The 25957-nt window shown below is 34.0% G+C and overlaps 1 protein-coding gene and 2 pseudogenes across 2 annotated transcripts; 1 reads left to right on the top strand and 2 right to left on the bottom strand.

Annotated features, from left to right (window-relative positions):
- Window positions 1-1759: 1759 nt before the first annotated feature.
- LOC120119916 (MA3 DOMAIN-CONTAINING TRANSLATION REGULATORY FACTOR 1-like) lies at window positions 1760-24871 on the bottom strand. 2 transcript variants are annotated; one of them, XM_039139708.1, is made up of 4 exons: window positions 24862-24871; window positions 4961-5221; window positions 4050-4144; window positions 1760-3880 (listed from the first exon to the last, which is right to left on the bottom strand). In XM_039139708.1, exons 2-4 carry the CDS (start codon window positions 5196-5198, stop codon window positions 2066-2068), a joined length of 2148 nt encoding a protein of 715 aa, XP_038995639.1. In that variant the 5' UTR covers window positions 5199-5221; window positions 24862-24871; the 3' UTR covers window positions 1760-2065. The 2 variants fall into 2 exon arrangements, with proteins under 2 accessions (XP_038995639.1, XP_038995648.1); XM_039139717.1 differs by lacking the exon at window positions 24862-24871 and adding an exon at window positions 6619-6881 and having other exon boundaries at window positions 4961-5214.
- Window positions 6220-10438, top strand: LOC120119893 (annotated as a pseudogene).
- Window positions 11138-15095, bottom strand: LOC120119905 (annotated as a pseudogene).
- Window positions 24872-25957: the final 1086 nt, after the last annotated feature.

Raw genomic sequence — 25957 nt, 5'->3', positions numbered from 1 at the left:
AATTTGTCTCAAAAAATTTTCAAGTTCAAATTTAGTTGTAAATTACGACTCTGATAACTTGAAAAGTAACTCTAATGATTTAAAATTTCTAGTAATTAGTGGACTGAAGTTTGAGTCGATTCTCCCGACTCTGAATGATATGTGTATATCACATGTGAAAAAACTTATGGAAAATATATATTTACAATCAAGTTTAAACAGAAATTTAAAAATTTGACTCAAATTTCATAAATCCGACTTGATTTGAGAAAATCTTAAGTCAACTTTAAGTAATAAAACAGGATTTGTCAGTTCAAGTTAATTTTTAGTTATAAAATAAGATTCGCCTATTCGAATGATTCAAACTCTCGATTGAATGTTCGTCTCTATATTGGTTTCTTTTTTACTTTACAAGTGGTATTGTGAGGAATTGGATAGGGCTTTACCAATAAATTGTATTTTGAGGCTGTTTTTAAGCTCGAGAAATGATTATTGGGAAATGGTATTTGTTTTGATAAATGGAATCATTGTTAGTGGTTTTGAGTTAGATATGATAGACTTCTGTAAAAGTTTTTTACATTCTCTTTGAAAAAAAAATATTTTTTTAAATATGCAATAAAAATTGATTTTAGAAGTTGATAACGTGAGGAAGGTTACCTTCATGATGTCTATTGATTAGTATTTTTAAAACAATCATGTATTATTTGGTTTTCTAAAAGTAATATAAATTTAAACTTGAATTCAAAATATAAATCCTAAGCACAATAGAATTTAATTGATTGAAATATAAAGTCTAAGGCTTGAATATAAAATTTATAGCATGAAATTTGGATCTAATTGAAATCTTTAAAAGTGTGGAATGGCATAAAGGTGATTTACCATAAAATCTAACTGACCGATGGTTCTGGCGTGTGGCAACTAGTATGCGGCTAAAAAATGATGTAACTGATTTGAACGGTTATTGATTTTAATTTAAAATGTTATCTGGTTCAAGTTTAAATGTTCGGTAATAGAATGTTTTCAACTAAAAACGTTACTTTTGTTTCTTAAATGAAAAAATAATAAATTTATGATAATTCTTTAGGTTTATCAGAAAGGTTACCTTAATAACATTATTTATTATAAAATATCGTAACATTTATTGTTCTACCTAAAATGTTACTCGTCTATATATACTGTAAGAAAAACAATTCTAATCTAAAATGTTATTCTTGTCTCTCAAATAAAAAAAGTTCTGAACCCATAATAATTTTGTAGGTTTTAACTGTAAAAATTACCCTAACAACATGATTTATTATAGAAATCGTTACGATTTCTATTCTATCTATCTAAAATGTTACTCATTCGAATCTAAAATATACCCTAACAACATGATTTATTAAGCATGTTTATCATCAATCCATGATTAACCAGGTGAGTTTAGCTTGAAAGCATGCATAGTTCGCGATAAATTATCCATGTGATAAGTATGCTTTTTATGCACTTTGCTTAATTCATGATGAATTCTGATGGTTCTTAATAACTCCCCAAAAACAAGTAAAGATGAAGTAGCGCACTTTAAACCTACTCCTCAACGAGGATGGAAGCAATGGTTATAAACTATATCCCTCACCCCAAATAAAAAGATTTTTAAGTAGTAAATTAAAAGATTGTTAAAGTGGACATATTTTTTTAGCTTATCTCAAGCCTCTTATACAAAGGGTGAAGAAATTGGATCACACATAAAATTACAGATAAAACTGAAATTGCTAGAACAAAAACACATTATATGTTCAGGAGGAAGTAAATAGCACCATTCTAACCACCATACATTGCAAGCAACACCTAACATGCTGCTGGTTGTGACATGAGCTTGAAGCTATTTCAGTTTAAAAGAAATACAACCAACTTTATACAATGGTTAGCTCCGACTGGGATCATAAGAATCTCCATCAGATGACACCATTAAAATTAAACATCATAAGGAATCCAAACATCCCACATCTAATCCTATCTATCTCATCTGCTATGGATGACTGCTAAGAACAAACAAGTACTGGAGCCTCAACACCATACATGAGAAACTCGAGATTTGAATGTTTCCTTCTCAAGAGGCTGCGGCGGTGGGCAGTGATTCGGTTGTAGAAGACCCGAACGACGGTAGTAGCCAACCTTTCTTTTGGGCAAACCCCATATAGAAACTGAATTTTTCCTTGGCATTTGGAAAGTCCAGAGCTAGGTCATCGAGTCCATCTTTGACCCTGGTGAAGCCTTTGGTCATCTGGTTGATAGTGATTAGAGCTTCATTGAAACACACCTGCAGCAGGTCCAGCATCCTATCGTTTTTCTTCTCCATGGCCATCACCAGTGCTTTCTTCACCACCTCATGGTTGAAGAACGGCATTCCAAGGTCACGGATACACTGACAAGCTTCAGCCACAACGCCCCCACTTTCATACTCCTCCAGGAGTTTCATTATCTTGTCTTTCGCATCCTCCACGGCCCAGCCAGTTCCACCTCCCCAGCACCTAAGGAGCCTCTCCCCAGCATGACGTGCAGTTATAAGTGATCGAGCCATCCTCAGAGTCTCACTTCCACTGCAATTTGGAGGCAGCTTGCTGGTTATCTCTTCAAGATTCAGTGGAACCAACACATCATCAATGACTGCCCTAGACAAGAAAAGAGCAAGCTCATTAGAGGCATCCAGAATATCTAAGGCAGTGTCTTCTGCTGACTCAAGAAGCATGACAAAACCATTCACGATATCTTCCGTAGAAAAAATCTCGATGTGTAGAGCAGAGAGCAAAACAGAAGCCATTTCTTTCTCCCTGTTCTTCCTGTCCATGGCAAGAGTGATAAGCTTCTTTAGGAAAATCAAATTAAATTCAGGCAACCCTAGATCTTCAAGACTTTGAATGAGTTCAGGAATATCATCAGAGAGAAAATACTCGTGAATTATAGTTACAATCTCCTTCTTGTACTGGCTCAATTTTTTGTCTTCATTTAGAGTCTCTCCATCATCATAAGAGGATTTTGTGAATGATGCATCAAGCCATCCTTGAGAAATAGCTTTGAGAACAATTGACTGAAACAATGTTTTTGCAGACGGAATATCTAGAGCAATATCATCAAGACTCTCTGCTAACCGAGAAAAGCCTTTCACCATTTGACTTGAACTTATCAACCCTTCCTCAGCTGCTTCCTTCAAGAGTTTCAGCATAAGTGGTTCAGCTGTTTGAATTTCCATAGCTAGAACCAATGCTCTCTTAACAACCTCATGATGAAAGAATGAAACACCTAACTCCCTAACACACCTACATGCCTCAAACGTATCACCACTCTCGACATACTCCCTTAAAAGATCAGCAATCTTTTTCTTCATTTCCTCAACTGTAACATGAGTGCTACCACCCCACCTCCTTTCCAAAAGTTCGGCATGGTGGGGAGCTGAGAGATAGCTCTTCTCAGCAGTTTGGAGAACCTGATATCCCTTGGAAGATTCAGCAAGTGTCTTCTTTGCCCTTGTGATGAAAGCCAGAGGCAGTATCTCATCGACCACAGCACGAGATATGAACAGAGCAAGGATATCAACTGCATCCAGTATATCCACAGCAAGGTCATCAGCAGATTCGAGAAGCATCACAAAACCATCCCGAATATGGGGTGGGCTGATGACATCAGCATAAAGTGAAGAAAGCAGAACTGAGGCCATTTCCTTCTCTTTATCATGCCTGTCCATGGCCGTGGAGACAAGCCTTTTAATGAAATAAGGATGATAATCATTAGAGCCAAGATCTTTAAGGTCAGATGCAGCCAATTCCACATCACTGGTGCTAAAATATTCTTCTATAATCAAAACAACAGCTTTTTTGTAATCATCTAGGGGATCAGAAATGGTTGACCCAACAAGTTGATATGGTTCCTGGAAAAAGTAAGGGCAAAGAAATTAAGCACCAAGAAAATTTATAACAAACAAGTATGCCACAGGTACAAGTTGCATTGACAGACCCTATAAACAAGAGCGGTTTACTAGGAAAAATTGTCAAGTGCAAGTGTGTAAAAGCCAAATAAAGACAAAAAGGTGCAAGTACCTCTCCACTGTCATAGTTGGGATCATTCCGATCAATATGTGAGTCCCCATCTGTATCAAGGAGTTTCCCCCATGTACCCTTACCACCAGCACCATCTGTTTAACATTATAAATGGGAAAAAGAACTTATTGGTAAGAACAAACAGATAACAACTCTGTAGTACACTCTTCTACATTTAAAGGTAATTTTTTGACAAAAATGCAGATGCAAAGCAACAGAATTGGCTAATTTAAAGCCCAAACCTGGCAGAAGCAGAAAACAAAATGATATATGATTTTGATTATCAATTATCCATCGAATATGTTTATGCACAAAATGTTGCTGCAGGTTAATAAATATGGATCAAGCTCTCTTCCATTACTTTTTTTATTCATTAGTATTCAATACAATAATCACCATTCATAAGTTTGAGTTAAATAATTCATGAGTAGGTCCTACACATATGAATGATGATGATTCATGTTGTGGAAAGTAATGGGAAAAAATAATGGATTGGATCTTAACCCCACACATTTACCCTGTGAGTTACAAAGCAAAGACCAACTAAAAAAAACTCGAACCAAACCAAAAGTATTGTGATTCCATCATCTTATTTAAATGAAAAATAAATTATAGATTTATGAACCTAACTGGATGTGCTAAACCTATGAAAATTTAAGCACAATAAATTAGAAGAGCAACAAGGTGATATTGATTAAAGATGATATAGTTATATTAGGAATAAAGGATCAACCGAAAGAACATTTGTTGTCTGACTGATCATTTTTCGTTCAACAACCGTTCCAAGATGAACAAGTCAGTTATAAAGCAAATAGAAATTTCAAAAATAGCAAGTATAACCAAATACCAAAAGAGGTGAGAAGAAGAAATAATGCGTTGAATTGAACCATGTAGAGAATAACAAGGCTCACCCTTCTTTACACGAAGGCACTTTCCTGAGTGAGACCGACGGACATGCCTCACAGCAATACCACCAGTAGGCGCCTTGCCACCAGCATGAACCTTTAATTGATGATCCAAAAGCAAAGACGTTGGAGATTTCGGGGATGATGACAATCTTGGAGATGGTAAAGCAGTCTCTACATTCTGACTCGCTATTTTCAGCATTTCCCTTTGTTCATCAGTAAGAAATCCCTCGCCTGACGCCATTTGCCCTTCACCAATTCTAAATACCATATAAAATGTCAAAGGAAACTAAAAAGTTAAAAGTAAAAAGAGGCAAGATATTATTTCATCTTAAATTGAGCTGTTTTAGCTAGAACAAACGTTCAATTAGGGAACAAATAATAAAAGAACTATTGATGAGCAGCAAAAGGGTATTAAAAGAAACAAAGAAATAACAGAAAATTCAATTAACTCTCGCAGATTAAATAAAAAAGGTTAAAATAAGTGCTAAACTACAACCACAACTTATGCATTCATTAAGCACTCTGATTCCCTCTTTCTTGGTTAGGCTGATTTATGGCATTAAAGCATTTCAAAGCTCATTATCAAGATTATAAGCTTTTTTTTCCTTTGAGCTGGAGACTATAAGTCATTGTCTTCTTTCAAAAGCATAAAGACCTATAATGCTACAGTAGAGGTAAACAAAAGTCCGTTCAAACTGACTTATTTCATAATCTTCAGTCAAATCAGTTTGGCCTACTCAGTTCTGATAGTTAATTCAGTTTTCTTAGGAGGTTAAAATAGGTTAAGTCAGTAAGCTATCAAACTAGGTTAACTGACATTTAAGTTTAATTTACACAAATACTATTTTAAATTTTTAAATTACTTTTACAAAATATAATAAATATATGACATAATTTTTTAACCAAAATCCAAACCTACTTCTGTTCATGTTTTATTTTGTCTTATATCACAAATAAGTACCTAAAGTATACCATCCTTTTCAGCTAGTACCTAACGTATTTTTTGGTCAAAGTAAGTGTCTAAAGTTATCATTTTGGTCAAAATAAATACTTAAAATATTTTTTAGTTAAAATAGGCACTTAAATATACTATAGTTTCCATTTAAGTACCTAAAGTATTCTTTAACTAATGCAGCATGTCAACTTATTAAAACATATGAAAATAATCGAATACTTTATGAAGCTATTTTGACTAAAAAAACTCTTTATATATCTATTTAGACCAAATAGACAACTTTAAGTAATTATTTTGAATAGCAAAGATGGTATACTTTAGGTACTTATCTGTAATATAAACCTTCTATTTTTCATACTTGAAGAAACATGAGAAAAAATCGGATCAGCCAACTTAACTGACCCAACAGACCGATGTTAAGTCATTTCGATTAGGTCCTATAAGACTCAAGTCCGTCCATTAGTTTTCTCTACATAATCTTGAACCAAGAGCTCTTCTAATATAAAACTGGGTTCATTTTTCACGACTTCAACAATCAAACTATAAAGCCAGGGGTCAGCTTGTTCATTCAAAACCAATCAAGGACCCGACGCGAGTCAATCAAAAGGTTCAATATATCATGAACTCAATTGAAAACAAGAGAGCCGAAAGCTGAAAATTCAAAAGCAACAACGAAAAATAATAGAAGAAAGTTGAAGAAGATTACCTACGATTCAAGATGGAGGTTAAATAATCCAATATTCAATAGCCCTTTTCTTTGTTGGTAATAGAAGCGGAAGTTTCGGTTCTGATTCTAGCGAGTATTGCGTAAAACTAGACGACCGGTGATCTGGTTCTAGTTTGAAGCAGAAAGCTGCCGGTGTGGTGGTGAGGACTGAAGAGTCTGAGTTGAGGTGTCGCCGTTTCCGCCGCCACTGCTGGTGATGAGACTGATAAAAGGAGGGGGGAAATAAGAAGGTCAGAAACTTGGAAATGTTAGGAGTTAGGGTTGGTTGCTCTTGACTTTTTAGATTTACCAGTCCAATGAAAACGGTGAGTATCGACTATCCAGTAAATATATCAATCTATTATATTTATTAGTGTCCAAATTTGGATATCAGATCTGAATCGAAAATTGTGGATATTTAAAATAGTAATCTGATCTAGAAAAATCGAATATATGGATATTTAGATTTGAACATAAAATTCAATTTGACAAAAAGATTAATTTTAAATTTTGTAATTTAATGTAATTTATCCGATACTCCTATTATATATATATATATATATATATATATTTAATTATTCACTCATAATAAATAATTAAATATCTTATATTTAATTATTCACTCATAATAAATAATTAAATATCTTATTTTTTTTATTAAGTTATAATTTTAATAGTATTTTACTCATTTATTGGGTTAATAGGTATTTAAATTTTAAAAGTTCATTTTTTTTGAATTTTCGAAAATCCTAAATTATAATTTATCCCATCCATACTTAATCAGGTTATCCAAAAAAATTTAGATATTGAATCCGAAACTCAAAAACGAATCAAACATCCGAATTTTTAAATCAGATTACTGAATTAGTAGATCGGATCGAATATTTTTGCATATATTTTACTTTTGATAAGGTGCCTCTCTACCACGTGAAACTTTTTGTAAGGGTAAATTATAAGTTTGGTCACCTTGATTTCATTTGTGTCTAGTTTCTTATTTCTGGTTTTCAAAAAGTTGTCTGGATCATTTACGTTATCAATTAGTTACATTATAGTCATTTAATCGTTAATTCATGTCATTTTGATGACGTAACACATTAAAAATGATTAATTTCTGATATGAATCTTAAACTTTAAATAAAATATTAATTTCATCATGAATTTTAAATATTAAATTGATCTCAAAATTTGATCAAATTCTCACCATGTATAACTACTTACCAACCATTATCAGCCATCGTTGACTAAAAAAATGACTAATTCAAATGTGAGCTAAACATGGATAAATTCCATAAAATAAATAAAAAAGCGAACAGAGAGCTTGTCTACAGGAAAATTTGGGGAGGGAGGAATCAAATTAATTTGAAAGCTTGAATGTTTCATTAGTTGAGATTTAACGTGATCAATTTTATTATATTTATAGATTTTAAGAATAATAATTTTTTATGAATATTGAGTTCATAAAATATATAAATAGATTATATCTAATTTATTCTAAAATTTGATATCTATATCGAAACTTGAAGTGTCCCAACTTACTCTCATTTTATTCTTACAAAACTCGTCTATGTAATATAAATCTCAACAAAAATTACATGTTTCTAAAATAATTTTATCTCTTAATTTTAAAGGCCAAGACATATTATCTCAGTTATGGGGTGAAATACCTAGTCACAAAGAAACCTAATTTTATAAGATTTCTTGTGTAAAATAAGGAAAATTCTACAACGTTCGACGAGCATCGCTAAGTTCCTCTAACGAAGAGCATCATTAATTTAATTTATAAATATTAAAAATTCTAAAGGACTCAATATATAATTATAAATTAATAAAAAAATAAAAGGTAAATTATTTAAAATAAAATATTAATTACATTATTTTCTATAAATTTTTTTGGTTTAAATGCATCATTCCCCCTAAAGTATGTCATTTGTACTGAGTTGCCTTCTAAAATATTTTTGGGGACGTTTTGCCCCCTTGAAGTTTAAATAGTTACCTCGTTTGCTACAAACCATAAACTCTGTTAAAAATAACAAGGGTAAATTACATATTTAGCCACTTAATTATTTTCACAGTTCTGTTTTGGTCACTCAACTATTTTTTCTCTCAAAATCATCACTAAACTTAAGTTTTTGTTTAGTTTTGGTCACCTAAATAGATTCGTTTTATTTTTAAATTTTTAATAAATAAGAATTCATTTATATCTCATTTTTTACTAGACACAAAAATAGTCGATCCGTGAATATTTAAACCCAACCAACCTAATTTTCATATTATAATTATATATATATGAGATAAAAATTACATAATATATAAATATCATAAATCGAACAACAAGTTAAGTCATACTCGACCCCTAAATATTTAAACTAAATCGAGCTAATATTTTTTTCTCTTCAAAGTCATTTTTAGACTTAATCTTTCATTCAAATTTTATCAAATATTAATTAAAATTTTAGATAAAGACGGTACAATCAAAATTAAATTAAAGAAAAAATGTTTGTCCCATGAAAATATGACAAGCAAGAAACAAAATGAACCTTTTTTAATGAAAAAAAAATAATGAGTCTCTTTGTACCTATATTTTGATGTTGATAGCTTAATTCATTAAATTAGTTATCTTTTTGAGTATTATCAAAGAAGGATTATTGGTTGACCCAAATGAGACTGAAAATTCCGAGTTTCGAATCGTTTTGAGTATTATCAAAGAAGGATTATTGGTTGACCCCAAAAGATTTAGAAGGATGAGGGATTAGATTAGTTAAAGTTTCGGAAGAAACTTCCAGTGGAGTTAAAAGATTATACCGAATGCAAGCTAATAACACCCTTCTATTCCCCGCCATTAATGTCAATGATTCTGTTACCAAGAGATAGGTAAAGGGTTTATCAGAACTTTTGATGAGCTGAGAGACAGTAAATTTTCATTTGTTTTGATTCTTGAACTTCAGTTAATTATGTATTTTAAGCATAAGAAAGTTTGGGTTTTGTGTTCAATGCAGTTCGAAAACTTGTATGGATGTCGACATTCGTTGCCTGATGGTCTTATGAGAGCAACTGATGTCATGATTGCTGGAAAAACTGCGGTTGTTTTTGGTTATGGAGATGTTGGAAAGGGTTGTGCGGCTGCTCTTAAGGCAGCTGGAGCTCATGTGATTGTGACAGAGATCGATCCCATTTGTGCTCTTCAAACTCTAATGGAGGGTATTCCAGTTTCGGGCGGTCATTTTCGTGACCACCACTGGAAATAAGGATGTTATTATGGTGAGTCATATGAAGCAGATGGAAATAAGGATGTTATTATGGTTAGTCATATGAAGCAGATGAAGAACAATGCAATTGTCTGCAACATCGGCCATTTTGATAATGAGATTGATATGCTTGGTCTCGAGACTTACCCAGGTATCAAACGGATTACGATCAAGCCTCAAACCGATCGATGGATCTTCCCCTGAGACTAATAGGGGAATCATTGTGCTTGCAGAAGGACGACTCGTGAATTTGGGTTGTGCAACTGGACACCGCAGCTTCGTGATGTCTTGCTCGTTCACGAACCAAGTGATTGCGTAGCTTGAGCTGTGGAAGGAAAAAGTAACAGGCAAGTATGAGAAAAAAAGCACTTGCACAACAACGTTGCGGCACTTCATCTCGGGAAGCTTGGAGCTAAACTCACCAAGCTAACTCCTCACCAAGCTGCATACATCAATGTCCCCGTTGAAGGTCCTTATAAACCTCCTCATTACAGGTACTAGAACCATAGATGTCAACAGGATTGTTCCATTTATTGTTATCCATGTTGGCCAACGTTTATCTATGTACTAGTAGGATCCATCATGTTCTCAATCATTCTTTTGTTCAATGGCGTCAGTTGTGGATGATGTTGGAGGATGTTTTCCTATTGTAACCTGTAGTATCTTTTTTGTCTTTCCTTGAAAATGTATAAAAATTTGAACCTCGGCATATGCAATTCAATTCCAGGATTATAATCAGTTTTCATTTGGAAACAAAAACAAATTAAGCTAATGTTATGATTGTTAAATCATCTTCAATGAAACATTGGGTTGGAACATGGCACGAGACAGCCAGACATAAACTGTTTTTGGCCTTACACATAGGACTTTCCCTGTCTATGCTCTCTTCTTACATGTATGATCAAGATTTTGTTTTATATAATTTACATGCAAAAATGGCAAGACAATGAGACATATAGTACCTTGAAGCTATCTAAGAATCATCCACAAACTCGCTGCAAATGTCATGTGGCAGTGGAGCAAGGAAAAACCCAATCCACGAAGTGTGCACGACGACGTTGAGACCGCTGCAGTATTCATAGGTTAGAATGTAATTGTTCGAACTGGATTTAGGCTAGAATGTCGTGAAGAAACTTCGATAACGTTAGTGTCATTACCTTCTTAAAGGGAAATGCAGGGTTTCTGCAGCAATGCACGTCAGAGATCGGCCTCAATCTGCCAAAATGCATAACGATATAAGTAAATACCATCATTCATCTTTCAAAAAAGAAACAAGTAACATTTCTACACATTCTTACCTATCCTCGTTGTCAGAGCCATATAAAACATAGGATTCATTGGAGCAGAGGGGGTTCTTGAAAGATGACACCCCGGGAATAGATCAAGCAAGTTTGTTTCCTTCTTGGTCGCCTGACGAAATCATTTTAGTACTGTCGGACAAATGCACCTTTTTCTTAGGCCTCAATGCTCTGGGGAAACAGTTTGGTAGATAATCAGGCTCATGAACGGGAAGAATCCGGCATTCATAGTCTCTTCCTTCCCCTTTGGAAGAATAAACTCCATATACAGCGGTCGGAGATGTATCATCTCGTGATGGTTCACACGATGGGGTTGCCCCACTGCTCAGGATGTTACCTTCACTGTTTCTGAAAGCAGTGACAACTTCCCTTACACAAGAATCGTTGTGAGGTATCTCAAACCCATGACCCGAATAGCAAGATAAAATAGGTCCGTCACTTATCCCAGGTTTTTGGTATACATTCTTTGATACCTCAGAATCACTTCTACTTTTCGTAGACGATCTCGATTTCGGGTACAGCCTGTGTGAACAACTAAACAAGCTGCAAGATAGTTTTCTTACTTTTGCAAACTTGGAGACTGAACCAGTATCAGAATGGTTAATCCGAATCTCCACGTTACATCCCACTATAAACTGAAGTGAACTTGCAATATGTTTCCATGATTTTTCGGCTCTCGAAGCATGATTAGCATGGCCAAATTCTAGTTCAGCAATAGCCAGACCTGAATTCAGAGGAACACCAATTCATCACTAATAGAATGAGAATAGCTACCATTTACCATATCGAAACTGATATTCATGTACCTTGATTAATACAAAGAGAAGACAACCTCCCATGTTTCCTCAGAAATTTCTTGAGTGAACCGGACTGGCATAATTCGGTTGTTCTGTTCCATATAGATTCAAGCCTTCCCTCCGAATCTCGTTTTCCTATTTTAGAGTTATTGCTGTTACACATACATGATAACAGATGATTCGGATTTTCCCCGGAGGATGATGTGCTGTTAGAACCACCTTCTGCTTCGAAACAAGAAGAGATCTTCGTAAGAGGCTTCTCAATACATTAAACTAAATTTAAAACTTACGATATAAGCATACCGACCTTTCCATTGAGAATTTTCCAAACACAATTTTGAATCAGTCGTCTCCAGCAAATTAGAATCCATAGAGCTTAGTTGCAGAAGAGCAGCAGTGAGCCAAGTAGTTTGATTTTTTGACACTCTCAAATGCTTCTCAGTTTCCGAAAGCGTTCTCAGCGCGTGACTCAACTTCTGTAAGTCCGCTTCAGCTGTGACACAACAATTTACAACACTTAAAACAATAGAACCATCAACCTTGCACTGGCACCGACGATACGTATGAAAAGACATGAATTCGTATATTGCATGGCATTTACTAAGGCTATATGCTTAATAAAGGATACTTGAATCCTTTTACCTACTCTTTAAGCACTTCTAATTAGTCTTTCAACCTTTTCAACTTACCACATCCACATTCTAAAAGCAAAATACTGAATTTTAAATAACAATGCATGGCATGAATCTGTAGAACTTACAACTATGCTTCCTCGAGAACTTTCTTCCAGCTTCAGAACCGTTTTCGTCACATTTACCAGTGAGAATGTCTGTAATGAGATTAGCCAGATGTGATATAAGTTGCATAGGATCGATTTTCGATCTCATTAGCTCCCTGGACCTTATAACTGTATTTGAAGTATCACAAGATAAAGCCAGATCCAGCAAATCAAGCAATTCTTCATCAGAAACAGTTCCGATCTGCCCCAAAGGAAAAAAAAAGAGCAAAAATTCAATGTCATACATTGAAAGCGAAGCACCATTCAGGATAACGAATAAGAAAATCCCAAAGAACTCACAAGTTCATAGGTCAAGGGCACTGTGATCTTTTTACCGAGCAAACTCAACTGATCAAGCATCATCTCAGCGTCCCTGAGAGAACCATTGGATTTAGCAGCAATGAAGTCTAAAGCAACTGATCATAGTCCAGACCTTCTTCAGCACAGATTTTCTCTTACCTATTTGAAATATCATAATCTTTTATCCTTGGAAAGTGATATCTTTGGGACCAAGAAACTGCACTTCTTGGCAACAAATCGATTTCAGGAGTACTCATAACGAAAACGATATTCTGGGAGAGTTTTTCTAGGCTGTTTAAAATAGTTGCCCATGTCTCACCCTGCAGCAACTGGCACTCATCGATGATGAAAATCTTAAACAGTGACGAAACCGGTGGGGCAATGACATTTTTAACAAGGGACCTTAACCTATCCGTGTGATTGATTTTCAAAGAATCAACCTCCTTGACATCTTTGCTCCTTCCAGAAAAGAACAATATACATTCTCGACATTGACCGCATGGCTTATGAAGCTCTACCGACTGGCAATTTAAAGCAGCTGCGAAAATCCTTGAGGCAATGGTCTTGCCTGTACCACGAGGACCATGAAAAAGGTAGAAAGAGGTAACCCTTCCTTTAGAAATGGAACTCAAAAGAGACCTCACAACAACATTTTGTCCTACCAATTCATCAAAAGATTTTGGCCTGAATTTTTGACTCAAGCTCCTAGGACTGTTCGAATATGAATTAATTTCACCATTAATGCATTTCCAGAAAGTTTGTCCACAAAGAGATGTCTCATTTGTATCCCCAGGCAACAATGGGAGGTCTTCAAAATCCGAAGTAGGGTTTGATTCCCTCAGTCTTGGATCTTTTGACCAATAGAAGCTTATTCCACATCCATGGTGGCTGCTATCATCAGCAAGTTCGACATCTTCGTCCGCATACAATGAGGTATTACGACCCGAAACAACATCAACTGATGGGCATGGACATGCAACATCACCATTTTCCCCATATAACATCACCTGATTCCAAGTTTGAGATTTCTGTTCTAAAGCACAGTGATTAACTCTCTCCACTGATGAGGATCCATTACAAGCATCTATAGAATTACAACTCGGAGACATCAATGTCAAGTTCAGACCTTCATCCTTAAACCCCATTGGTCTTTTATTGTGGAATTCTTTCTTGTTTGATAATGCATAATCCTTAAAATCCCATCTACAACCATCTTCAAATACCTGCCTGCTTCTATCAGGACAATCAATGTTTCGCAGCAGTTGAACATTCCCACATGGGATCAACTTGGAGTTGGATTTTCCTGGAAAAGAATGCAGCTCAAAATCATAACTGTGTTCCTTTCTTCTTCCATCAAATGTTAAATACTCCACAGTTTGAAGTTCATTAGGCTCAGGACCAGGTTCAGGGCAACCATTGCTTGAATTTGCTTCCCACTTGACATTATCAAACAATGAAGAGAATTTGCTAATGGAATTGGTAGAAGGATCCCTTAATGATCTTACTCTCCTAAGTGCTACAAGGGTTCTTGAGATTGGTAGATCAACAGAATGTCTGCGCCCATCCATGGTGTCTTCAAATAGCTTTCTTGCAGGATCTAAGAAAGAAATGGATTCTCAACCTGAAAATAAAACAATAGAGACATTGTATCAAACATTACACATTCTTCACAAAAACTAAACAATGAACATAGTAAAAGCAGTAGAGAAGATCCATATCTTATAAACAAGCAAAGAACCATGTCATTTTCATGGCATACATCTTAGAATTTACAGAATTGTGCATGGTAATGAACATCCAAAACCCAATAACGAAGTACACAATTTTCATGTACCTCTAATCAAAAGCAAACTGAGAAAAAGTAAAGAAAAAAAAAACATGATATTAGAAGCAAAACAAAAGAAACTCACAAAACAATGGAGCCAGTGCCAGGAACATAAACAAAAAGAATAAAAAAAAACAAAGGCTTGAGCTGTGCATTAAATAGAAAGCAAACTCCATTTAAGTTCAAAGCTCAAGAATCTACAATTCCAAAATATCACAACTAAACAAAGCCTAAAACAAAACAAAAACTTAACATGATAAATCCCAAAGAATACAAAAGAAAAGAGAGTTGAAAAGACAATCTCAGACCTCTAGGATGGAATATATATATATATACAAAAATGGGAAATATGAGGAAGTCTCAAAGTCTCAAGCTTGTCAACTCTCAACAACAAGTCATTGAAGTTAACGAAATTTGAAAGCGATAGCGTAAAAAGCTGGATACATTGAATACTTAAAATAACAGTTATATATATATAAAGATTAACCAAAAAGGCTATCAAAATTCAATAAGTCTACAGTAGCTAGTGTTGGTGGGTGAGGTATCCAGAATGGGAGAACAACACAGACGGGGCAGAGGAAGGTTAGTAAAAAGGCAAAGTTAGTAAATGTCAGTAATGAGTACGGGTGTTAATGGACATTATGAAAGAATCTCTTCAGAGTTTCAGACATTGTGTTTTTATGAGACATGTTTCTTCCTTCTTTTTTCTTTTCCATTAGTATTATTCCTTTTAATTATTAGTTTTTGCAGAATGATGGTTCAGAGTTTGTTCCATGTTGCAGAGATGAAGTGAGAGAAAGGGAGGAGTGTCGTGGGATTTTAATAGTTTGCCTTAAGACAAAGATCACTCTGCGTTTTCAGTTAGCTTTCGTTTGAACGACCAAAATAATGGGTCTGTCACAGTGGAAGTAGGCCTTTGGTTTGGTTTGGTTTGGTTTCTTAGGGTGAGTTGGAAAGTTACTCGACACTAACCTTACGACTATGATGGGAACGGGTCTTAATTCTACATGTTTAGATTTGATTCGATTTGATTGGGTCAAACTTTAAAAAAAAGCAATTGGATTGAGGTTGAGTCAGATTATATTCGGGTTTAGGGTAAAAAATATTTAATCTAAGTCGAAAAAAATATGATTTTATCTTAAATATTTAGTGATAATATCAATAATATTTTTTTATATTTTTCAATTAGATTTTTATTTTATTGAATAAAGTTAATAATTTTTTATAGATATATTTATTTTTAATTGTGTCAGGTCAGATTTGATTTTTATCTCAAAAACTAGGATTGGATCGAATTTAGATAGAAGAGATATATTTTTCGTGTCTAGTCGGGTTGGACAAAAACATGCATCCCTACTTATGACGCCTATTAATAGTCACATTTAGAGTTATTTTGAATATTTTCAGGATCTTGAATAAAAACTCAAAAACAAATCCTTATAAAATCATTGTATATTCCAAAAAAAACATCCACTGCTCCTCGTCATTCAAATATAAATGCATTGAATTATAGGCATGGTATGAAGAAGAAGCGTTAAACAATATTTAATAAATTCAAAATGTAATTCAGAAAATAAAGAGAAATGTGATTATATTTAATTTGAAATTGAATTATTTAATGAAAGATAGAGAAAGTAAATGGAAAATTGAGAATATTCTATTATTAATTAATTTATTTGTGATTTTATATTAAAAATTAATGAGGTTCAGGGAATTAAAATTTAGATATCGTATTATTAACTATTTCATCATTAATTTTATCATGAACAATTAATGGGATAGAGACCTACAGGCAAAATTGCTAAAATAATGCACTTGAGATTATTTTATTCTCAAGATGATGTTTTTCTCAGATTATTTCCCCATATATGGTGAAATCTACAGTACCCAGCTAAAGACTTCAAGTTTACCTGGCGTCTTCAGGCCAACCAGGAAGACTCCAGGAGTGCACGGTGTCTTCAAACATCTTCAGGTCATGTAGAAGGCCCCAGGACTACGCGACATCTTCAGATCAACGTTCAACATGCAGAAGCCCCCAGGAATATGCGTCATCTTTAGGCCTGCAATATGGAGATGCATGAAGGTTGTTGTTGCTGCTGCACCCGAATCATGGTGCCATTATTGGGCACTAATAATGGTGCCATTATTGTGCACCAATAATTCATGTAAGGGTAGATTTTTTTATAAATGGGGAGAGTTTGGTTTTGGGGGAGAAGGGGTGAGCTAAGAAAAGAAGAGAAAAAAGTTCGAAGTGAAGCTGCCTAGATAGATTAGGAAAAATAAAAAGGAGATAAGAAAGTTCGAACAAAGAAAGAAAAACTTGAATTTCCTGGTAAGTTTAATGTAAATTTTATTGTTTCATTTTTTGTTTTTATTTTAAATTTTAATTAATTAGATTTTTTTTTATTTTACAGATTAAACTATATTTACGTGGTATAGTAAGTTTAATTTAAATTTTTGTGTAATTTTTATTTTTATTTTAAATAATAATTATTAGACTATTTATTGATTTTACATATTAAGTTGTATTTGAGTAGTTTGGTAAATTTAGTTTAAATTATATTTTTTATTGAGTAATATAAATTATTAGACTAATTTTTTTATTTTACGGATTAAATCGTATTTGAGTGGTTTGATAAGTTTAGTTTGAAGTTATTGTTTAGGCTTTAGGGTTTTTATTGTAAATATAAATTAATTAGACTATTTATTTTGATTTTACTGATCAAATTGTATTCTAGTAGTTTGATAAGTTTAATTTAAATTTTCATGTAATTTTTAGTATAATTTTGGTTTTTAATTTAAATTATAATTATTAGACTATTTATTTTGATTATACATATTAAGTTTGTATTTGAGTAGTTTTGTAAGTTTAGTTTAAATTATATTTTTAATATAAATTAATTAGACTATTTATTTTGATTTAACATATTTTTTTTGTTTAAATTTTCTTTAATTATAATTAATATTATAAATTAAAATATTTAATTTTTTTTATAGATTTGTTGAAGCATGGCATAACAAAATGTTCTTTTGAGATTAGATGATCGACACATTTCTAGTCATTTGGGAGCATTGATATTATGATCGAATAATATATTTTATTTGAGAACGATGAATTAATTCTAATTACATGGATTAATAAATTGCAGGATGACGAACGAGTCCTTCGTAGTCGACTGAACATTTGTGATAAGCCAGCTGAACTTATTGTCTAGAATTTGCAAATGTCGAGCTTTTACGAAGTAACATTTGTAAGAGATATAAGTTGGTCTCTGGTTTGATCAGTGCATTAATTGAATGGTGGAGACCAGAAACTCATACATTTCATCTTTCGTGTGGTGAATGTACGATCACTTTCGAGGATGTGGCTTTACAACTCGGGGTCCCTACAAATGGAATGACAATGGTGGGAAAAAATGCAACACCCCCGACCTGGATACAAATTCGAGGTGTCACATTGACTTTTCAAATCATTTACTTTTACAAGATAGTTGAAAATTCAAACTTTCATTAAAATAAAACTGAATAATTTATATAAATATGATCAAAAAACCAATCAGAGCATATATCATTCCAACTTTTAATTACATGCCAACAATATATAATATAACAAAAGAACATACTATTTATATTGCTTCTGATCTGATCCATGGTAAAGATATACTGTCCTGACTTCCTATCCTTGATCTTCTGACTTCTTTGATCCTACGTGTGAAACAGTCACACGCTAAGTCATTGACTTTGTGATGCATATATGTATGAATGAAAAAATAAAACATGCAATTTACATACATCCATAACTTACATGAATCATCATATCTCAAATCAACAAGAACATATATGATCATGCATTAAACCAATAATAACATATCACATTATGCAATGTTAATTCGTGTTATATCTTTTAGTAGCCCATGGTACATTACTGAGAACTTAAGGTATGTGAGTGCATTGAGGTTGTGCACAAATGCTGTCACAACAGCTCGTATAAATTGCACCGAAATGCCATGTAGAATTGTCTCGAAGGACCACGTAGAATTGTCTCGAATGACCGCGTAGAACCCTCGACTCTTGGCATATCAATTATACCCTCGCTCTCATATCACATACTGTGGGCTTTACCACTTATATCATTTATTATATCTTATTTCACATAGACAAGTAATCACGTAGCTCATGTCACATGGCTTATACCATATGTTCATATAAACATATAAATCATATCACATAACTTATATCTTGTTCTTGTAACACCCATCTCCCGTATACCTTTTGTACACGAGATATATATGTCACATCATTTTTAAAGCATTTCCTTATTTGCAAATCCGTAAATTTTTTTTTTTTTATAAAACATTTTAATTTAATAATAATAAATCATTCATTAAACTTACGCAGGTAAACAAAAGAAATGTTCAAATATTTCATCTTTTTACATCATGGTAAATCAAATACTTTTTAGAGCGTTCTTACTAAGTCTATTACATGCCAACTAAATACATCAAAAGTAGACATGGAAGTCATACAGTTAATGATGAGGTGACCCTTGCTTTGTGATGTTAGATGATCTCCTTACTCCGATTGTATTAAACCTACGCATGAAATTAACACATGCAAAGAATTTTCTTAGTGAGGCATAAATAATCATAAGCAAAATTCTAAGCACAAGTATAGCATGACAATTCTAATATCCATTAATTCTTTCAATTCATTATACACCCTATATTTTACACCTATACTGCCAATACAGTAATTTCCCAAACTTACTATAATTTTTGTGGATTGTACACCCACTACCAATACAGAAATTCATAAACTTATTATAAATTTCTTAGTTTTGCACACAAATTACCCATATAGAATTCATAAACTTATTATGAATTTCTTAGTTTTGCACACAAAGTGCCTTTACGAAAATTCATAAACTTATTATGAATTTCTTAGTTTTGCACATAAAGTGCCCATACGGAAATTCATAAACTTATTATGAATTTCTTAGTTTTGCACACGAAGTGCCCATACGAAAATTCATAAACTTATTATGAATTTCTTAGTTTTTGCACACAAAGTGCCCATACGGAAATTCATACACTTATTATGAATTTCTTAGTTTTGCACACAAAGTGCCATTTGTTAATCACCATACATATATTAAGAAACATGCATCTATGACTATCATAACATATAAGTACATAATAAATGCACTCACTTGGCTTGCCTCGCTATTATATCCAAAACGCAAATTTGATTACTCAGCTGCTTTGCCTTTCGTTTTGCTTGACTCGGAAGCTTGATTTCGATATACTCAAGCATCCATCAAAGACACGTACAATATCAAATGTTAGTCTATTTCCTAACATTTATACTTAAACAATTACTCAAAAGTACTATTATTAAATTTTCTATGACAATCTCAACCTATCTTAAATTTTATGGCTCAATAGTATAGGTACCCCACCATGGTATCAATACTTCTATACTGTGGTATCGATACTCCCTTTAGGTATCGATACCATTTTTATATTCTGGATCCACGGTATCGATACTCTTCTCTTAGTACCGATACTTCTATACTATGGTACCGATACTCCCTTTCAGTATCGATATCATTTTGGTATTCTGGAATCCATGGTATCGATACTTTTCTTTTAGTATCGATACTAATTGCATTAGTACCGATATTGTTCATCATATTTCTACCCATTTAAGCCTATAGTATCGGTACTATTCTATCAATACTGATACCCTTACACAGATTTTCCATTTTTCAACCCGATTCTTACCCAAATTTGGTCAAATTTTCTTATGTTTCCACCCAACAATACTATTAAACTCTTGTTTTATTTATCCCTACTAACTTTCCTTCATTTAGCTTCTTAAAACATCAAAAAATCTCTCAAGAACATTTCAATCTAAGAATCATGACACTTTTTCTAACATGTTTTTAAACCCATCCAATGCTTCTAATATATTATTTACTTCTTTGACAAGTCAAATATACTAGTAAACATCAATAAAAACTCATATCTTAACATATCATTCAAAAACCCATTTCCCTAAATCTCAAATATTTCATCCATATCTTAGTTTTAATCTTATTTAACCCTTCCTTAAACCTCTATAATACTCAATGATTCAAAACCAACAAAAAACGAGAGGATAAGCTAGCCAAATGAAACATTACCTTTGGTTATGGATGAGAGCTCCTCCACGGGAAAGAAGAAGAAAAGAGATGGCTTTTTGTTAACTTACCTTTCCCCAATTTCCCTTACTTTAATATCTTATTAAAAATGATTTTTAAATTCATTTCCCTTTAAAGGACCAAAATGCCCTCTTTATTCATCTATTGTTACAAACAAGTCTAAAACACTATTCCAAATCATTTTTCATTTTTTATCATTTATTCAAATAAATCCTCAAATTTTAAAACTTTTCACTAAAGTCCCTAATCTTATATATGGGGTATTACAATTCTCCCCCTTAAAAAATTCGTCATCGAATTTAAAGAAGTACCTGAAACGAAGAGGTGCGAGAACTGCTTCCTCATGTCCTCCCTCTCTTTCCCAAGTATCTTATTGTACCTTATGATTCTTCCAGAGCACTTTTACTAACAAAATACTTTTTTTACGCAATTCCTTGTTTTCCTTAGCTAAAATCCTTACTGGTTCTTCCTCATAAGTTAAATCTGGTCGGATTTCTATCTCTTCAGACGTGATGACATGGGATGAATATGATCTATACCTTCTAAGCATCGATACATGGAAAACATTATGTATCTTGTCCATATCCAGAGGCAAAGATAATTGATAAGCTATGGGTTCAATCATTTTTAAGATCTTATAAGGTCCAATGAATCTCAGACTCAACTTTACTTTTGCGCCCAAATCGCAATTCCTTCTTCCAAGGAGATACCTTTAGAAATACTTTGTCCCCCACTTGAAATTCGATTTCATTTCTTTTTGAATCAGCATAAGACTTCTGGCGATCAGAGACTATCTTTAGATTGTTCTGGATAATTTTCAGTTTTTCCTTCATTTCTTTAATCAAATCCGGGCCAACTAGGTCTCGATCTTTTAGTTCAAACCAATTTAATGGTGTTCTGCACTTCTTCCTATAAAAAGCTTCATACGGGGCCATCTTAATACTAGATTGATAACTATTATAGTAAGCAAATTCCGCTAAAGGCAAGTACCTTTCCCATGATCCTTTAAACTCAATCACACATGTCTGGATAGCTCGTTCTGACTTCCCATCTGTCAGCGGATGAAAAGCTATGTTAAAGTTCAATCAAGTACCCAATGCCTCATGCAAAGACTTCCATAATCTTAAAGTAAACCTTGGGTCTCGATCAGACACTATCGATATGGGCACTCCATGCAGTCTAACTATTTCTTTTATATATAACTATGTATATTTATCCATCGAGTAATCTACTCGAACTGGAATAAAATGAGCCGTCTTGGTTAATATGTCCACTATTACCCATATCGAGTCCTTTTTACCTGGAAACAAAGGTAACCCCGAAACAAAATCCATTATAACTCGCTCCCACTTTCACTCAGGAATGGATATTGGTTGTAGTAATCTAGAAGGCACTTGATGTTCAGCTTTTCACTTGCTGACATGTCAAACATTTTGCAACAAACTCCGATATAGCTCTTTTCATACTAGACCACCAATAACGACTCTTTAAGTCCTGATACATCTTATTTCCACCTGGATGCATCCTAAAAGGGCTATAGTATGCCTCGTAAAGAATATCTTTCTTCAATTCATCATTACCGGGAACGTAAAGTCTTCCACGGTAATATAAACATCCATTATCCCTTATTTCGAAATCTTTGGCCTCTTCTTTTTGGACTTGCGCCATTTTTTCCAAGCATTTCTCATCTCGACCTTGCAACTCTTTTACCCAATCCAAAAGTATCGGCTTTAACTTTAATTCAATAGTTAAGGCAACATCTTCCTTTAAAGACATATGCGCATCTAACGCCCGTAAAGCTGCAAAAGTCTTTCGGATGAGCACATCAGCTACCACATTAGCCTTTCCGGGATGATAATCAATAATTAAATCATAATCTTTTAAAATCTCAACCCATCTTCTCTGTCTCAAATTCAGCTCTTTCTGAGTCAACAAGTACTTTAGACTCTTGTGAACCGTGTAAACATGACAACGCTCACCATACAGATAATGGCGCCAAATTTTTAAAGTAAACACTACTGCTGCCAATTGCAAATCATGTGTCGGGTATGTTAGGATTTTCGGAAGCTCGAATCGACAACCGAAATGGTTTGCAAAGAGGGGTCGGAATGGTTTTGTGTTTAGGGAGTAAGGAGATTGAAAGATAGAAAATTGCACAGCGATTTAGAGTGGTTCGACTTTATCAACCAAAGTCTACATCCACTACCTTAGCTCCTTACCAAGGATTTTCCAACAAATTCACTAATTTGTTCTTTCTTTTGAGGACAAAGAGATAACCTTACAACTCCCTAGTTTTTCCGGGCTAAACTAGAACCTTTCCCTAGCTTTTACACGGGCTAAGCTAGAACCTTTCCCCTTTACAAAAGGATAATAAATGTAAACAAGAAAACCTCTCTAAGGTAGGTGTTTACAAGATTGAGCTCACAAGAACAAAATATTTACAAGAGAAAGATGAAATAAGATTGAAAAACTCTTCTCTTGTGTTTGATTGCTTGGATAGTTGTTCTCTTGCTTCTTCAAGTGTCCTCAGCTTGTATTTATAGCTTGGAATGAGTTTGAAGTCGTATATAGCCGTTGGGGATATTTTAGAGCCGTTTGGGGATGATTTTTATACTCAAAAAGGTTGCCCAGAATGGGGGGAATCGGTACCCCTTCATAGGGAATCGATACCCCTTCATAAAAACATTTTTGTGCTCAATTTTAAATTAAAAGAACTTTGAATTATTTTTGTAAATTTTGAATAAATTCAATTAAGTCCAAAAACATTTTGTAAATTCAATTCAAGTCCAAAAACCATTTTGTAAATTCAATTCAAGTCCAAAAACCATTTTGCCTTAAATTGTTATATCGAAACATAGTTCAACATGGTAATTTCTCTCGTGATTCTTCAACTGTCTTAAGGTATAAGCCACAACTTTCCCTTCTTGCAACATCACACATCCCAGTCCATTATGGGATGCATCACTGAAAACAATATAATCTTTACCTGTCTCAGGTTGCACAAGCATTGGGGCCTCTTTTACTATTCTATTTAGCATTTCAAAACTTTCTTGGCATTTTTCCGTCCACATAAAAGGTGCATCCTTTCGTAACAACTTAGTTAGCGACGACACTAACATTGATAAGTTCTTTACAAACCGTTTATAATAACCAGCAAGCCCCACGAAACTTCAAACTTTAGAGACATTCTTTGAGGGTTTCCAGTCCACTATAGCTTGAATATTTTTGGGATCTACTCTTATGTCTTCCGCAGAGACTATATGACCAAGGAAAGCAATCTCAGCTAACCAAAATTCGCAATTGGACAGTTTCACATACAACTTTCTTTTCACAAAGTATCTGAAGAACTACTCAAAGATGAGCATCATGCTCCTCTCTTAACTTGGTGTACACCAGTATATCATCTATAAATACCACCACGAATTGATCCAAATAAGGTTGGAATACTCTATTCATTAAGTCCATAAATGATTCTGGAGCTTTAATCAATCCAAATGGCATTACCACGAATTCGTAGTGTCTGTCCCGAGTCCAAAAAACTGTCTTAGAAATATACTTCTTTTCGATCTTCAATTGGTGGTACCCCGACCTTAGGTTTATCTTAGAAAACACCACTACACCTTTCAGTTGATCAAACATATCATCAATCCTCGGAAGAGGATACTTGTTCTTTATTGTTACTTTATTCAACTAACGATTGTCAATACATAACTGCATAGACCCATCATTTTTTTCACAAATAAAACCCGTGCTCCCCAAGGAGAAACATTGGGTCTGATAAATCCCTTTTCAAGTAACTCTTGTAACTAGGATTTTAATTCTCTTAACTCCATTGGAGCCATTCTATACAAAGCCATAGAAATAGGTTCGGTACCCGGGTAAACCTCAATCCTAAATTCTACTTCACGATCTGGAGGTAAACCAGGTAATTCCTCTAGAAAAACCTCTGGAAACTCCTTAACTATTGGAATATCATTTAATCGCACTTCCGAAACTTGAGTGTCTATCACATTAGCTAGAAAAGCTATGCATCCCTTTGACATCATTTTCTTTGCAGTTATGGCTGATATCACATTGGGGGTGATTACACTTTATCACCTATCACTACTATTTCGGAGCCCTCCGTATCATTTAAGAATAATCGCTTCTGGCGATAATCTACCCATCCATGATGTAGAGACAACCAATCCATGCCTAAAATGATTTCAAACTCATCAAAGGGCAACTCCATCAAGTTTGCCGAAAATACCACCCCTTAAATCTTAATTGGACATTTTCTACATACTCGAGCTACCATTGCACTATAACCCATAGGGTTTACCGCTATCATTTCACTAGAAATTGGTTCAAAATGAATTCCTCTAGTTCTAACCAACTTTGTACTAATATAAGAGTGCGTAGAACTAGGGTCAACTAGAACAAAGACATGCTTATCAAAAAGATGGAATGTACCTGTTATGATCTCCGAATCATCCCAATCCTCACTGGTCTTTATATTGTAAATTCGGGCCACTCCCATATTCTCTTGTCATTGGCTAGCCTCCGATTGACCGCCTGATCTTCCTATTCATATACTTCTACTTGGTGCAGCTACTGACCTCTCAGTTTATGCTTATTTATCTCTAGATTTCTTTGGACAATTCCAGGCATAGTGACCAAATTACCACAATAATAACAAGAGCCAGAGAGCAATCTACATATTCCTTGGTGTGATCTGCCGCATGTCTGACATAGAGGTCTCTATCCAAAAGCTCTACCCGAGCTAGCAGCAAAAGAATGGGAATGCTTAGTTTTCTATGAAGCTGCAATAGAATCAGCTATGTCAGTTTATCGGGAACTTGAGACATTGTCTCTCTTAGCATGATGTGTAGATGAAGACATTCCAATCATTTTT

The sequence above is a fragment of the Hibiscus syriacus genome, unplaced genomic scaffold (genome assembly GCF_006381635.1).
Source record: "Hibiscus syriacus cultivar Baekdansim isolate YM2019G1 unplaced genomic scaffold, ASM638163v2 tig00001099_pilon, whole genome shotgun sequence".
Taxonomy (NCBI): domain Eukaryota; kingdom Viridiplantae; phylum Streptophyta; class Magnoliopsida; order Malvales; family Malvaceae; genus Hibiscus; species Hibiscus syriacus.
The sequence above is the reverse complement of the archived record's forward strand: the minus strand, read 5'-3'. Positions and strand labels throughout refer to the sequence as shown.